Raw genomic sequence first — 17,856 nt, forward strand, 5'->3', positions numbered from 1 at the left:
GTTTTTTGACTGATGCAAGCTGAGAAGCCCTCTGGACTTAAATAAATAATAAAGTATAAAAGCCATGGCTTTTCCAAGAACTAGTCTACTTTTGCTCTTATCACTTCATGGCTGAGGAAAAGAGGCAAAAGTGACAGGAGGACTACATGCAGTGGAATCTGAGAACAAATTAGATAAAATGAAGATCTGTAGTAACATTAAGAAAAATAATGCAGTCTTTAAGTACAAAACACTCCTGCAGAAAATGATCTAGCATGCTCTTACTCTTAAAGACATGCTAAGGAGACCCTCTCTTCCCTTCCTCCCAAGGTATATACAGGAGATATATGTCTCTGATTTGTACTGATAAAGAACTTGCAAGCAAGAATTTGCAACACTATGCCTACTCTTGCCTGAGAAATTCTCTCTTTTACTTTTCATTGGGTTGTTCCCTGATACATATATACACACACACACATATGTATCAGCATATATACATCAGCAGTCCTTTTGGAGCAATCCTGCCAAGTGAGGCTGCACTGGCCTCCCTAGCCCTGCCCACACATGGAAGGAATGGCTGATGGCTGAGGTGATCCCTCCTCTTAAAAAATGCCCCTTTTCCAGCTACCCTCCTTTTTTTTAACTTCAGCTTTTCATGGCCTTTTTCATCACTACTGCAAACAGCTTAGTAGAACAGAACTGCGGGACAGTTTCCCCAAAAGACAAATGTAGGCCATGGATACAGCTAGGAGCTAAGCAGAACCTGAGTGACCCAGACTGTCAGATTACGAATTTTAAACACAAAGTTTTCTGTAAGAAGAGCTACAGTTAGCACGGAGGTCAGGCTGCTAAATGGACATTAAAAACTGGACAGCGTTTCAGTTGGCAGTCATCTGCTGCTGCTGACCAATACACCCACGCAGTCTGAAACAGCTGTGGTAGAGCCAGGAACTTAAGCACTACGGTAAGGCCAGCAGCTCAGCAAACCGCTGTCCTCAGAAACTGGATAAAAGGTACAGCAGTCAGGCCTCTAACTATTTTTTTTCAGTTTTTATTTTTTAACAGCAACTTCTCTAGAATCTGTCAGCTCTCTGTCAGCATTTGGAGAGCTGACAAGCTAACAACATAACATCAACAAGGTGCTCACTAATGTGCCTAGTATCACACCAGTCCTAACAGTAGGAAAATTTTTCAGATCTTTAAGATTTCTCAGGAAGGACATAAATCTTTTGGGGGTGTCACTTCCCATTTCTAGCTCTATAAACAAAGACACTTTATTCTTTTACCTAGATGTATTGTTGCTCAAACTGTTGTTTGAGCATTTTGGTAGAGCTCAAAGCTGAGTGTTGAGTGCATTTTTACAGTAAGCTCCTTGGAGACTGAACACAAGCAGCATCAGCAGCAAGAAGTTAAAATTCCAAGGAGCCAACCATTTCCAACTTTTGGCTGGGACAAGATATGGGAATACTGACATACAGCTATTTAAAAATCCTCAGAGCTCTAAGTTTCTCTGTTGCTTCATGCTCCTTACAAATACAAGATAATTTAGTATTCATGAAGATTAAATTCTCACATTGTCTGGATGAATTTTGCACTTCACACACATTTTTTCCTCTATGGGTATAAAAGAAAGATTAGTCTTCTCAAGATATTTCAAACATACCACACTCCTTCTATGCCAGTTACAGGTCTTTTGAGAGCAACATTCTGAAATGTACCAAAACAGATTAGCTCAAACAGGGCTTAAAAAGAGACTGCAGCATCAGACTTAACTCACCAATGGCCCCAGCACTATGCTGGCATCAAACCAAGATTCTAAATCAAAAGATATTTAGGGATGATAAAGGGCTGTGTAAACTAAGGCTGTTAAAATAAAAATAAACAGCTGTGATAAAATTAACTCTATTCAAAGCAGGAAACGAATTGTTTCTAAATAGCTTAAAATGGCAGGAAAAAGGGGGAATACATAGCGAGCTTTACAGAGCTTTCTAATTTGAGCTGTTATTCGGCAATTTATTTTTTGTTCTTTATTCTGGATTGTTCTCTCTGGAGACAACTTATGGCACTGCGCAAAAAGATGGACCACTCTGATGATGTATAGGCCAATGACGCTCTGGCCCACTAAGCTCTTCTCAGGCTAGCTCTGTGAAGCAATGTAAAGGTCAGCTGTTCAGAAGCACACACCTGAGACGATGCAAAGGATCTCCTGATTTGGTCTGGCAGCCAGAGAGAAACGCTGTCAGCTGTGTTTAGTAGAACAAAGAACTGTGTAAATGGAGCTTATTGGGACTTTTGCCTTTTACTGAAGGGAAAGAAGGCAAGGAGAAATATGTCTTTTCCTTCTATTTAGAGAATGACAGTGTGGAATACCCGAGTGACCAATCTGAATGACAAAGGAGGTGAAGTTATACATGGCAATTGCAGTAGATGAGACAGGAACTGTCCTTCTTCCTTTTCTTCACACGCTGGTGAAAACAGAACAAACACCCACACCTATGAGGATTTATCTTGAGCTTGCTTTCGATCAAAGTCCTGTATTTTGTTGAAGCCATCCCCAACAATATTTCTTAGTGTCATAAAAATCAAAACCAGAAAAGGAAGTTTGATTTTAAATATTACTGTAGAATGAAGCCATGTTGATCCTTCATAGTTTAAAGGTTAATAAATTCATGCTTTCAAAATACAAATTTATGCTTCTTTACCAAGAGTTATACATGTACAAATGGCTGAGGCAGAGTATCTCAATATTAGTCATTTTTTATTATTCTTAGTTATATTCCTTGAAGAAATGTAACCATGTAATCTAAACATTTTGTAATTTCCTTTCAGCATGTTCATTTTCCTTAGCACAGCAGTTCTTGCCATGTAAGAAACAGCCCCAAGATTTTTATGCTTGCACAAGAAATCATGCAGGGAAAAGGGGAGCGGTGTCCAACACCACATAGCAGCATGCATTAAGGGCAACGCAGTGCAAGCATATTCTGCAGCATGAACACAGAGCCGTCAATATGGAAGTTGGTGGTTTCACCTCATCCCAAGCCATTTCCCCGAGTACTGTAAGAGCGAATACAAACAATCATTCATTCAGGAGCTCTACAACTGTACCATTGTTGTCTTCATTTTGGAACTATTTTTTCACCACCCTTGTTCTCACCAAGTACAGGAACACGTTATTACATGTGAAAGGACGGGTAAGCAACCACAGCCAAAAGGATTCTTTACCTGCCACTCAGCAAAAACTGGTATTTTGTGAGACTCATGGAAAACCACTTGCCAGTGGGAGTCTGAATCAACGGACGGACTTAACGCCTTTCACCCCAGTCAACATAATTCTTCCACCCACCACCCCCAATCCCTCGCCATTTGTACATTTGTTTTCCAGAAAACAGGATGCTTATTTTTAATCATACAAATTCCCATCACCCAATTTTAACATTGTTCTTTCTCAGATGTTATTTTTCATTGCAGCAGCTGTGTATGTAATATATGTTCTTCATTATAAGCAAGTTATAAGAAGTTGAGATGAAATAAAAAATTGTAACTGTTCTTTCTTCAGAACTGTTAAAATCCACATTTGGGTTTCTCATTTAACTTTGCTCACATTCAGACACACTTAAATTGGGTTAATAACATCATAAACTCATCAGCCATATTGATTTCTTTGAACTCAGACCAGCCATTGTTCGTGAAGGATTAGGGGGAGGGTTCAAAAAAAAAAAAAAAGGTAAAAAAAAGTGGTGGAGCAATAGAAAACACAATTAAGGTTACTCACGAATATTTCTGTTTCAACGATCCTGTCTCATCTTCTTCCATTATATCTAATATCTATTACTGACAGCATTGTGGATCCACATATAAGGAAAGAGAGGCAAGTATTTGTCAAATCAAGCATTGTATCTGCCCTGCTCCTCAGTTATGGCATCTTTGAAGAAAAAGAAAGCGAAGGTAGAAAGAGAAGTTAAACCAGTAAAAATTAAAAAACCTAAAAATCCAAGAAGTGTGGGTTTTTTTGTGGAGGTGCAGGAAAGTTGCAAGATGAGAGAAAAGAGGGCTGTGGTCAACAAAACAACAAGGATGTAATATTTTGTTGCTGTGTGTCCCTCTTCGCCCATCATATGCAGTAGCAAAAATTTTCTGACAGCAGGTTAATGAGCAGAATGCCAAAGGAGTTGGAATTATTGCTGAGCAGAGCCTGGCATATCTAATGACCAAAAAAGCCATGTCAGCATATGAAAGCAAGGCTGAGTGTTTATGCAGGAGACAGTCTTGCATATTTCAGCGGAAGGTATCCCTAGAAGCAGCTACACACTAATTCAACAGCATTTAGCTACTATAGGCCTTGGTTAAGTAAGAAAAATTCCTTTTAAACACAGTGAAATAGCTTTCAAAATAAAAGTATTTTAGCACTAAGCATATGTTTGTAAAGTAAAAGCTCTAAACTTGCTTCAAAATTTGAGCAACACTTCATGCAACGTGATACAGGTGAATCCAAGCTCCCTCTGGGCATAACTGATCTAAAGCTATGAATTGACTCAAGCTTAACTTATGGAGAAATCAGAAAGCTGAAATTAAAGCAGTTGTGGGTTGCTTTAAACAGACATCCCTGAACAAAAACAGTTCTGTGGAATGTCTCCAAATTATTTTCACTGGAGACATAAGCACATGGATTTTTGCCTTAAAATAAGGACCACAGATGATATATGAAATGGAAGGAGCTGGCCACGCCTTCAGCAGGCCTGCTCTGGAAGAACACAAGTATACAGGAAGTGAGCTACCAATAGACGTAGCAGGAAGAATAATGAACCCTCCTTTTTGTATGTTAGTTTAGAAGATAACATCTCTGATAGTACCAAGTTTTGTTTAAAACTTTCCCAGATGACCTGATTTTGCATACCACCCACTTGAGTCCCAGTTCAATCCAGTAAGCAACAAATAGACCACAAATGTGGCTGGACATCTGGCCTTCTAAGATGCAGTTTTAGAGAGAAAGCAAAATACCTTTGGAGCATGAAAAACATGCAAGTCTCAACCAAATGCCAAAGGAGGTAGTACTAAACAATACATCTTTGGTCAGCTTTAAAAAAAAAAGTTTAGGTGGGTGTTTGCCCAGAGCAACGTGAGACAATCTACTGTGGGTTAAGCTGTCTTCTCGCAGCTGGTTACCAAGCATACCTGTAAATATTCATCTAACCCTGCACTCTGTGAAATCAGTTTGATTAAATTTATTTTCTGTGACACGGCATGACCATGGGCCAGTATTATTAGGAAGGAGAACTTAATGCAGAGCTCTAGCATAACTGAAAAGGTGACTAAATTCTCCCTGACTTTACTTAGGCTTGCCCTAAATGACTTGAGAAAAGAGGAAGGGCCATTTGACACTTTATGAAAAATGCACTGGGCATGGAGAGCAGGTTTCTGGAAAACTCTGAAAGGTAATGTTAGGGCAACACTGCCCAGAAAGATTAAAGTTGTGAAATTAAAGGCTCCAAAGGCAGACCTTGCATCTGATCTGAAGCTAGATCTTAAAGTCAGAAGTCAAGCATACTGGAGATATATTCCATAAATCCTTATTATGCTCATTAGATAGGTGGATTTGAGGACATGATGGTCTAAGAACACTTCAAGGAGCATGCAATTTGAGTGATGCATAAGCACTCATGAAGACTAAAAGGTGAGAAGCAGCAGAAAAATGTGAAGACCATCAGCCACATGGTCTGCTCCAGCCAGAGAAGGGCTTGCTTGGAAGCTCGAGAAGAGCTGCAGAAAAGAGATGAATTCTGGTAGACAGGGAGATAATTCTCCATGAGGAAATAGTCAGAGCTGCACACATCCACAAAGATTTTTGTTAAAAAAAAGAAGGTGTAAGTGTAAGTTATCAGAAGACTACAACTTCAACTGCTTCATCCTCTGCTGTGAACATGCGTAAGACAGAAGTCCTCAGAGGTAGGAGAGCAAACACCCCACCCCGAAAGAAGGAAGAAGGGCAGCAGAGCTTGGATGTTCTGAAGAGAAAGCAGTCTGGGATGAAAGCAGATGCCAAAGTTAGCACAACATCCTGTTCACCGGAGGACAGGACTGAACGCTTTGTACTTAGTCACACCAAATGTGACTCAGTAGGATCTCTTTCTGCTAGATTTCTTGATGAGGAACCAGGTGGAAGGACAGATTTCTGTCTTCTTTGCTTCCTCTGTCTTACATCTGATGTCACTATCCTCTCGTCTTCTGTATTAACAGGGTAGTAAAAGCATATGAAAAGCAGCATGTTCCCTGCTTCCAAAATGCAGAAGGCAAAAACCTGAACATGAAATGGAAGTAGCTTTATACCTTTTACCTTCCTTGGCAGAAAAAACTTATCAACCAAAATGCTGTGAGTAATAGCTGTCAAAGACAGAATGCCAAATGAAAAGCATGCATCAAATTTAAAACAAAACAAAACCCCAAAACAACCAAACGCCAAACCCAAACAAACCAAACTCCACAATGTTCTTCAAGAAAAGCAAAGCATATTTTATGAATTCAGCAATCACAACGGGAACTTTAAAGCAGAAGAACTTTAAAGTTAAAGGTCTGTGGTTATTATCTACAGTCTTCATGTTTCAGGTGGTAAAAATTATGGGACTAAACGGTCTTAATTTCGGTCCATAGCTGAGACCCAAACATCCAATGTAATTCACAATTTATTGTGGGCTTACACACGTACATTATATGGGCATATAACATACACATGCACAGAAGGAACGAGTGCATTCTCATTGCATTAAGGCTAGACAGTTCATCAGCAGCAAACTGACTTTGGCTTACAGACAAATATACGCATGTAGAGTAGCCATAAGTGAGTAGCAGTGGCACATTTTACAAGTGTAGATAGATCAAACAAGTACTGAGGACTAAAGCTATTGCTTGTTGATTTTGAAACACACTCACTGTTATAGCGTCTGTAGCTGTCAATCTTTGCCGGTGCCACTCTGTACAGAATTGTCCCTTCAAAGGCAGATTTTCCTGACAGCAGGCAAGAGAAGGAAAGAGGGAAAAAAAAGACAAGGGGCAGGGTGGGGGTGAAGAGATCGAATGATGGTAAAAAGAAGGGAGAGGAAGAGGTTTTAATCTGTATTTTCAGTCACTAACATTTTTAAAGCCTCATTGGCAAAACAACGAGAATATTAATAAAAGTATCTGGTTGTACATGAAGTTAAAATATTCCTACTGCATGTATGTCAGCTAAAACAATCTCATGATTTTGCTAAAGCTGTTCTTTACAATGTCTAACAGAATGCATTTTTGTCTTAGGTTTTGTCTGTTGCCTATCAAGTTGCGAGACTCGCCAATGAAATTATTTGTCTGTCTTATTCAGCCTCCTCACGGAGCACAGGGGAAGCCTGAAAAAAGTTACTGCAATGATGTACTCACAGTGGCTCAACATTCCTGATGCAGATGTAGTGCACTCGAACAAGCACAGCTGACATCCAAACAGAGCACTGAAATACTCACATTTCTTTAATATACCAGGATCCTGTGAGCATCAGAAATACTGCATATTTCCCAGATGACTTATTAGAAATGTTTTGGACATGGGAACTGGTCTTAAACAATGCTTAGTTGAAGGGACAGGACACTAAAACCTAAATGAATCAGTTTTTCAGCCAATAGCTTAATCAGGCTTTTTGACTTGGCCCACATCAGTAAAAACAGAATACTAAAATTCAAAAAGAAAACAACAAAACAACAGAAAACCCCAAACAAATTCCACTGCACATCTTAGATCTTCAAGATAAAATTTTTATTATCAAAGCCATTAATTTCCTTTTGTTTTTCCTTTGATAGCAAGATAACTCATGGTCTCACATTCATCATATGAATTTCAAGTGAAGGCAAAGGCATGAGCAGCTGAGATGTTTTGTGTGTTGGTTTTTTTGAAACCCGAGGTACCCAGGCAAGCCCAAGAGTATACCAATGTCAGCTTGTTGCCAGTCTCACCTAGGTACATGATCATAAAAATTGATGTCTTCAGTAAAATTTTATAGCAAAATCGCCAGTACATGTGAATTGTCCCAACACAGCAACATATATTTTGGTACGAAAAATGTGTATTTTTCCCCACTGCCTATCATTCTGTTGGGCTTTCAGAAAATAAAAAGCTATACTCATCTATATATTGCCAAAACCTGCTTCTTTGTTTTGTTCTTGCAGTTTAATTAACAACAAGTTTTTCATTGTCTTATTTTTACATAATGAGGAAGCAAAAAAGCCCCAAATCCATCTTTCTACCTTGCTTTTACAAAATACCAGTAAAACAATGCTTTTAAAACAGTCAAACAACAATCAAGATTGCTGAGAGAAAGGTATGTTAAGCTTCATGACATTGAGGAGAGCCAGAGAGACAGTAACGGACATGTAAAGTTTTAAGAACTCAAAATACAGGAGGTTGCCTGAGTGAACCATCAGCTGATGAGTCTGCCGTCAGTTCTAACTCCAGCAGTCATGACTTCTCAGTGGCCATCACTAACAGGTTCTAAAAATTGTCTATACACACCACGGGGCCTAGCAATTCCTGAACAGACACATACAAAAGACAGCAAGATATAAAAGGCCACCTTTAAATGTTGTCATGACATTGCCATGAACATACTAGAATGCTTTTGAAATCATGTCCTTGATATTAAGTTGTGATTCTCTCAGATATGATTCATTTGACTACATGACAACTTTTTGCTTCCTGACAGGCTGTAATGACAAGATGTGGTATTGAAAATATTCATAAACTTAATACTAGATATCTGAGAAAAATAGAAAATAGTCTTATAATTCATGTTCCTATTTGATATGGTAATAAAATTATAATGCATATTCCTGTTCATGCTGTAACAGTCGGTCAAAGAAAAGTAATGCTTCAATTTAAGAGGATGCTTTAAGGAAAAAGGAACTGTCATTTACTCTAAGGGTACCTGATCCTGTCCACACTTACATTCTGAAATGTGCCTTTGAAGACAAAAAAATTTGGCAGTCACCTTACAGCTGGGACCGATATTTTAAAGACGAACAAACAAACCCCCAAAGCCACAACCTTTTGATCTTGTAATGGTCTCACTTTCCAATCTCCTGGGCAGCCACTACCTGAGGGGAAGCACAGGCTGCCAACCCTTTCAGTTAAGGGGCACGTTAAGCCTCACTCTCAGTATTCAGAAATATTTAGGCACTTCTAAAACTAGCCCTAGATGTTTTCAAAAAAGGGGCTTTTTGTTCTGAAGAAACTTCTGAGGTTACTCTATGGCAAACCAAGATAATTCCTTCTGGCCATTTACTCTGAGCTACCATAAAATATACATGGACAAAACAAAACTAATAAAATCAGACAACACCCTCCATTGGGCCTGTGTAGGTCATAACAGAAGGACACAGGAATAAGGATGTTTATTAACCTTATTCCTAAAAAGCCAAGTTATATCATTTTTCTCTTCTGTATTTCTTCCACTTTGAGTTCACAAAAAATTACATCTGCTCTTCCAAAAAGGCTCTCTTTAAAGAGGGTCCGTAAAATGTGATTAAAAGATCAAGTTCAACTAAGCTCAACCAAAGCATTAAATATAACTATTAACTGAAAAATACTTTTGTTATTGCACAGTGCCTCTTCTCCAAAGGTCGCATGCTAGCTTGCCAAGTCTTGCCGTACACCTGCCAAGTATTACCTTACCCATTGTATAAGCTGGGTTGAAGAGTTCAAGGTTGAGACTTAGGATTAGAACGCTGTATGCCAACCACTCCTAGGCCCCTCTAGAAGCTGTGTAGAACCTCAGCGACAGCCGAAAGTTCTGGTTCAATGCACAGGTACAGACCCTCACACCTGACTTATCTAGAATTCTTATTTAAGGTTTCCGCTTTATGAAGTCCTGTGATACAGACATATTCAAACAATGTTTCCAGAGAAACAAAGAGGAGCTTTTGCAGATTTGAAGTGTTGTCATGCATTGTCATCCACAGAGGAAGGAGTTGATCTAGAGGCATGAACGTACACCCTTTTGAGATGTTACTCAGAGCATTTCAACAGTAATGGTAGCCTGATGCCCAAATCTTCCAGGGTTTACTGTTTAGTTTTTATTTTGCTGTTTTAAGGCTAAGCACAGATACTTGGGATGAGGTTATCATTCCTAGTCAGTTGTATAAACTTGCTGGAATTTTTGCAATCTCCTTGTGGAGATTTTAAAACCCAGATAGTCAGTGTACCTGAATGCAGCCTCATAAAGCACCATGTGCTAGAGAGCAACACCTGTAACAACTACATACACCATATAGAAAGAACTGAGTCAATGCGTATTTCCCATAATTCTGCTAGGGGAACACAGTTCTTAAATTGATGGCTTTACTTTAAGAAAAATAAATTAAAAAAAATTAAAACCCCCACAAGAATCTCAGCATTCCTTGAGTCCCTGCCTCTCTCTGAGGAGGTTTACAGTGTTCCTCTGTTTTATAGGTATTTTGCTATTTAGAAAATAGCTCCTAATAACACATCATCTTAGCTAGCCACAAAGCACCTCCAAAGAGTGAAATTACATACAAGAAAGAAGAAAACCCATCTCTCAGCTATAGTTATGTTCAATTTAGGTAAGGAGACAAAACAGATAACTGTGTTGCCGATAACTTCTCCGTACAAGTATCAGGTTTTCGATTCCACTGACAGTCAAAACCAGCACACAAAACTGAGTTTGAACTAAGCATGTGCCATTATGATGTCCATGAAACAAGCTAATGCTTTGTTGCTGCTTTTACACACTCCAATGTATGTTTTTGTTAAAAGATGTTTTTAGGATGCTAATTATAAAGTAAGTATTACCAAATTACCTGGGGAAGGAATATTCTTTCATTCATACAGATAAAATTGGGGTATTCCATCCTGAACAGTATCACCTACCTTGTGCATTTATAGAGTACCAAACACTATAGAATCCAGAGCTGAAACTATATCTACACGTTACTTCCTCCAAGACTCACTGTGTTTATAATGAATTGAGTTCATGATAGCAAACACAGGTTACAGAAAGCAGTTTTCAATCTCACTGAAAGGTACAACTTCACTTAATGCCCTTCTTCCCTTTCCATCACAGTAAAATTGTTAACTTCCTTAAAAATATTTTCATTCCAGTCTGAAGGAACATTACCTGTAAATCTCTTTAGCAGCACTGACCACAAGACTAGGACACCACTGCCACTACAGATGAATAGGTACTCCATTACAAAAACAATATGAAAGATTTTCATCAGGTCAGGTTTTTTTAGGAACTTATTTCTGTGGGATGAAATAAAGATGATAAATTTGCCTAAAATGGAAAAATGAGAGGAAAAAAAAAGTATAACTTTCTACCTCTTACTGACAGAGTGAACTAGAACGGCTTTGTTAAATTTCAAGTGAAATAAACTCTGAAAGATCTTGGGAGTTCTTTCAGTTTTTCTGCTTCAGAGATCTCAGAAGAACACTACATAGCAATGAATATCTGTAGTGCTGAAAATAGGAAGACCGTGGCAGGTATTGCAGAATTAGCCTGAAATATGTAAACACAATCGACTTTTTTCCTTTTCACTAAAGATTCAGAATTGACCACTGAATTAGGAAATAACAAGAATATCTGTTTGAAGAACAGAAAAAACATGAAGACCAACAAGTGTCCATTTCATATAACAACATACTTTTGGTTCAGGTTATTCTCCAAGGGAAGTTATAAATAGGACAACCCACACTACCATGCTTATACTATTGCAAACTTAGTTACCAAACATGCTTTTCACCTGCAGCAGTACTGGCCCACTGTAAGTGAGAGAACAAAATCCATGTCCCAGTTCTGGCCTTTTTTCCCTTTGGCTGCTGGGGCAGTGGGTCACGGAGGTGATAGTAACATGCTCAGCACCTGGAGGGAAAAAGTGCTGCATGTCCCACACGAATAATTATGAATGCTTAAATCTACTGGAGTCATTACAGAAGGCATGGCACTTTAATCCCTCATTTAAATAAGCACAGCCACTTCGTAGATGTTTGCTTACTTTGCTTAGTCTCCACATCTAAAGATTAAAAAAAAAAAAAAGTAGTTCATTTTGAAATACAAATCCAATAATCATCATTGCCTTCTCTGTTCTTGGTCTGTTGCAGCTTGACAAGTCTTTACACAGCTCAGGGAGCAATGCCAATATTAAAAGTCAGGTTGCATAGTAAGTACACACTTCTTGTCATCATCTGACCCTTTCACAGCACAGATTAAGAACATGGCATTCAAAACCACTTCCAAGCAAGAGATACGAATGCACTACCCTATAAATGTGTTAGCGGGTAGAGACACAGACATACATACAGAACATCAATAATACTTTTTTCCTTACTTGGCTTTACTTGTTCTTCCTGTGCTATTCCAACATCATCAGAATCAGACAATTCCTTTATGAAGTTGGAAGGAAACATGCCGGTCTTTCCATTGAGTATACCTTCCCACCAGCCCTCTTCTACCTGCACCAAGACAAAAACAGAGGGGTTTTAACATAAGCAACACTGTACAGAGTTACATTATATACATGATTTTCAGTAACAATAACAATGATTTTGAGCAGTTTGTATTAATTTCAGGTATAAGGAGCACATGGCATAGGCTCCAAGGCAGAACACCTTTTTTTTTTTTTCTTGTAAAGTAAAAACAAGAAAGATCCATGCACCCTTCCGTAAATGTCAGCAGTGCCAACAGCAGCCAGAAGCATGGACAAGCATTAAATAAAAGGATAAAAGAACAACTAGAAAGCACACTGTGTCTCCACATTTGGATTTTTGCGGGTATCAGTTCAATCACTAAATTTTCAGCACACACCCTACTCCTATTCATGACCATCTTCTTAATGTCCATAATTTACAGATTATAAGAGTTTAAATTCCCTAAATATTTAATGGTGAAAGAGAAATGCCTGCAATGGGCTATTCAGAGAATCTAAACTAGATATCTTAATATAAATCATGTGAACATTCCTGCCTTCCCCATCAAAACCAGAAATTCTCTGTTTTAAAAATTAAGAATGTTGCTACCTCATTAATGTTTCAATGTAAGAACTCTACAGAGAACAAAGAACAGTACTAATGCATATCTGACTCTAGCTTTACAAAAAGCTACTGAAATACATAATAATGATACAGTCAGAAGGAAGACACTGCCTCGCCCAATCCCAAGAGAAAAATATCACTTTAAAATTTACAAACTCCTTCCTGTATAACCCATTCAGGATTGAATGGCAGTGTCAGCCAGTGAAATGACAACCCTTAGAAACCAGACGCCTTTAGGTTATAAGGGGACAGCAAGAAATGACTTATTAGATGCATCAGCTAAACATACTCTGGACAGATAAATATTTTTCATCTGTCAGACACTGTCCATTCACCAAAAAAATAACCTGGGAGGACAGAGTCAGTCTGTGACACATCAACTTCCAATAATGTTTTTCCCATCTCTTTCCTGCCCTCATAACCAAAATCATGAAAACAGAAAGTTAACTTTAAAAGTTGAGGGTGTTCACACTTACTGTTAAAAAAACAACCCCACATCTTAAATGGTACTAGTTAATTATAGAAAAAAAGTCTTGTTTTGTATCACTTATCCAAGAAATCTCATGTTCTCAGAAAATAAATCGGTTGTTTAACACGTTTAATTATATAACACATGCAAATATTTCCTCAAACTATAGAGGAATGGTTGAATTTCTTTCAACTTAGCTACATGTACAATTTTACTACAAAGCAAACTGTTGTTACTCCAGGAGTGTTTCCTGTGCTTTCTCTCCATCTTCACCCTTTTGAGCACATTTCTTTTCTTCCTGGGTTATTTTTTTGTTTTAATTTGAAAGCAGTTCAGACCAGCACAGCTAATTCCTTTTAATCTCAGTACCTATCCATGGCAAACTATTTTTTTTTTTTAAAAAAATGCATCAGTAGTACCAGTGAGCTCAAGCACAACTTCGGGAATGTGGCTTTTATGTTGCTGCTACTTCAGAGGGTAGACTACGTACAAATCACTCGATGATGTCAGTGGGGTGCAGGTTTTTCATATGATAGTCTTTAAGTCTTTCAGAAGTAATATTTGCTTTTGTTCTCTCCAGACAAATTAAAACTATTTGGAAAACTGAAACCGCATGATCCACAAAACTTAGTAGACCCTGCAAATTACACCTCTAAGTACCTATATATTATATACCATTATATAGAAGATACACAATACGGCCAAGACACTTTGAGCTATAAAATAATTCAATTTTTCTAATGCACTATTCCCTGATGGCTTTATTGATTAGAGCTAAACATTAAACCATAACTGCATTAGCTGATTGACCAGAAGATTAATCACAGGGGAATTACACAGTTTCCAAGATCCCTGCTTTGAAAGATGTTGAGATTACTTTACAGAAATAAGGTGACCAATATGACTCAGACCCTTCTTTCCCTCAAGTAATTTTCTCCAGCTTACTTCTTCCAGGGTAACACTTCACAGTTTTATTACAAGTTAACATTAACATTCTTTATGTGGTGTATTTATGTAAGTGTATAGAAAAACACACAAAGGTCTTTAGACAGATAAATCTAAATGGGATGTGAATATATTCACAGCATTCATCAGCTTATTACAAGTTTTCCAGCTGAATTATCTGAAAATACCTTGTCATATTCAATACTTCTACAAATTCAGGAAAATCTAAAGCAAAACCCAATATTTTTTCCACAGGACAATGCAGACTGATGTTAGCAAGACATCAAAGGTTCAGGTCAAACTGGGCCTCCCAGAGATTTATGAAGAAATTTTCATCAAAAGCATCAGAAGCTTTAAGTACTTTTAAACACTATAGCTCCATGCTACATACTTCTAAGCCTCAAAACACACCAGCTAGAGATTAATCCATACAATAAAGATGATGCTAAAATACCCCCAGGACGTAGTTATCCCAAATTGGGGCAATCCATTGCCATATGGTTTGAAATGTCACAGTAATTCCCAGCCAATAAAACCTTACAAATGAAAATCCATTATTCATGGGGCTAATGCATCTGGAGGTATGAGCACTCAATAAAATTTGTTACTATACTATTATAACAAAGTGCTTTTGGGATTTATACATCTAGGTCCTGACTTATGCCCAGCATTCATGTGCTGAATGAAACAAACCAGAAAGAGGAGGATTTAATTCAGTAGTCCATGTCCCTATGCCAGAAAAGTTCTACTATTCATAATAACCTACACACCAATTTTAAGTTCAGCCTGGAAAAAAGATTTTGGTTTTAAGCTGGAAGAAGAATCCTTCCAATCTGCCAAATGTAAGTGGCTACAGCTAAAGGTATTTTCAAGACGTTTTTTCAATGTGTTATATCTGTTCACCGCCTTGCAGAAAGGCATGGCACCTCCTTATCTTGGCCAGCCCCCTAGGCTGTCAGTACTGCTGTCACACCACATTTGAAGAGCAACAACGTACAGGAAAGTGACTGAAGATACTTCATTACTCCACTTCATATATTTAGGGAGGTAACAACACATGCATCCAACTGCAACTCAGTCAATGCCAGGCTTGGGGCAGGGACAGGTGCAATAGCAGACAGGTATTTGCAGTCCAACGCCTGGATGTGATTGAATGAGATATAAACTACAGAATCACCAGACAATTGTGCATCGTCTCTAGAGAAATGCATCCCATTAAGAAGCCTTGCCTTTGGGGTTTAAAGGGAAATTTAATCCCAATAATTATGCAACATTCAAACGTTCATCCAGTATCACTGGGCTTTGGGGTTTTTTTCACATTTTCAATGAAGAAAGAACACCTGTATTTTTTTTAATTGAATTAGTCAATAAGTAGAGCCTTTTTTCATGTAAGTGAGATTTTTGTAAATGATAAACCAAATACATATAAAAATAATTAAAAACATACTGGTTTACTTTGTTGGAAAGTGTTTAATCAAATTGTGAGATCTCAGCACACAATAACATCCCAGACTAGAAAGACAGTAAGAGGTTTTAATAGTTAATTTTACTTACAAATAATAATATAAATAAGAAATAATAATGAAGGGCCCAAAATAGATACCATGGAATTGGACAGACAGGAAAATAAGAGAGAATTATATGGGTGAGGCATTCAGACACACAAACAAGAAGTTCTCAAAAGGGTATAGAGATTCTAGAACATTAAGCTACTTAGAAAACAACAAAAAATATTAAAAACGGCCCATTTCCATGTTTAAAGTACAAAAAAAAAAAGGAAAAAATAAAATAATATGACAGCAGTTCAAGCCTTCAGGCAAACGTAATAGTTTTATTTCAGACTGGGAATGCAGCTTTATTCTGTAACTGTAAAGCAACCAAAGAAAACAAAACTGTTTCAGTAGGTTACTAGGACTACAAAATTAAGATATTCCAAAAGTGAGGAAATATTACTTCTTATTTTATGTTTCCGTGGCCAATATAATCTGCAACATCTCCCTTTAAAGCAAGAAGTGTCAGAGAGAGCATAAGCCTGACCTGCCGTGCAATAACCCTTGCTATAAGCCTAGAAGCAACTTCCCTTGAAGGAACTGAGTGGCCACCCCTGTCTTTCCAGGATGGAGTACCCAAAAAGAGCAGGAAACGCTGAGGCAAACTACCATCTGTTGCTGCCAGACTATCAAGGATTGCCACAGCTGCTTGCTTACACCTTGTTATATAATCAGTAGGCTAAAGTTGTTAAATGATTAAAACGTTCAGCTCTTTGGAACAGCTGACCTAAAGTGTGTTTCCAATAAACTCCTGTATCTGCCTTTTCCAGAAGCTTTTCTACAACCTGCAGCTTTGCCTATTAGGCTGACAGACTACTTACAGCTCAGCTAGGGCACACAAGGGAGGCTTTGAGTCAGGAAAGGTTTCAGGTGGAAGAAAGTCTCCCTGGATTACAACAGCCTTTCTGGGCTGTTAAGACTAAAACAAAGTCCCAGGAATAAAAGCAATGCCAGAGGCAGACAACAGGAAGGAGAGAAGCCGAAGGTCAACAAATTTTCTTTTGCTTAGAGAGAACTACAGCACAAAAAGCAAGGGAAAAAACTCCATTATTTCATGATTTCTAATGGAAGATCTTGAGCTAGAAGGACAAAAGCAATTGTATATTGAAAGGAAATGAAAAGCACAGAGTCCCAAGAGGCAAAATAAACAAACCGTATTCACTAACAATGGGAAAAGAAATTGTGGAACAAGACCCCAACAGAAGATGGTGCCTACAGTGCCACTTCATGGTTTATTCTGGGAGTGCATTCAGAGAGAGTCAAACCCATGAGATGTCAACCAGCCCCTTGGCTTCTACTACAGTACATCTGGAAGCTGTTTGATAACACTGGTGCAGAAGAGAAGAATTAAGAACTGCACAAGGACTTTGTATTAGGGGATCTTTTCAGCTTTAGAGATCTTTATTTTACAATGTCAAAAAATGCTTTGGGATTTTTTTTTGTTGTTGTGGTTTTTTTTAACATCATCTTCTAAGTAAGCAACTGAGGGATAGAGAAAGCAATCACATAGAACTGAAATGACCCTATAAAGAGTCAGAGGCATTTGCACCCTTATTTCCACAAAAAAGCCTCATACTACATGAACCAAACCAACGAGCAGTAGTCACAGAAGTCCTTGTGAACCACCTAATGGGAGACAATCAGGAAAAACACCTTACCACAGGATTTCACAGAACAGTAACTGAGGGATGTGGAACCCCAGCATTCATTTCCAACTGCTTTTTTGCAGTATTATACAGTTTGGTTCTTGTGGCCAAATAGTGTCCCCTTGACACTATTAAATATTCCCCTTTAAGCTCTACAGTTGTCAAAATAAGTTACTGTAAGGACAGTCCAGCTCAATCTCCAGA

At 38.1% G+C, this 17,856-nt stretch overlaps 1 protein-coding gene across 4 annotated transcripts in view; it reads right to left on the reverse strand.

The window, feature by feature from the left end:
- SH3KBP1 (SH3 domain containing kinase binding protein 1) overlaps positions 1-17,856 on the reverse strand; it is a 231,739-nt gene that overhangs the window by 91,070 nt on the left and 122,813 nt on the right. For all 4 annotated transcript variants that reach the window (XM_075096619.1, XM_075096609.1, XM_075096638.1 and 1 more), the window contains one exon: positions 12,340-12,463. In XM_075096619.1, coding sequence (XP_074952720.1) covers positions 12,340-12,463 — 124 coding nt within the window. The remainder of the gene's footprint in view (positions 1-12,339; positions 12,464-17,856) is intronic.

This window comes from Phalacrocorax aristotelis, chromosome 1 (genome assembly GCF_949628215.1).
Source record: "Phalacrocorax aristotelis chromosome 1, bGulAri2.1, whole genome shotgun sequence".
Lineage (NCBI taxonomy): Eukaryota > Metazoa > Chordata > Aves > Suliformes > Phalacrocoracidae > Phalacrocorax > Phalacrocorax aristotelis.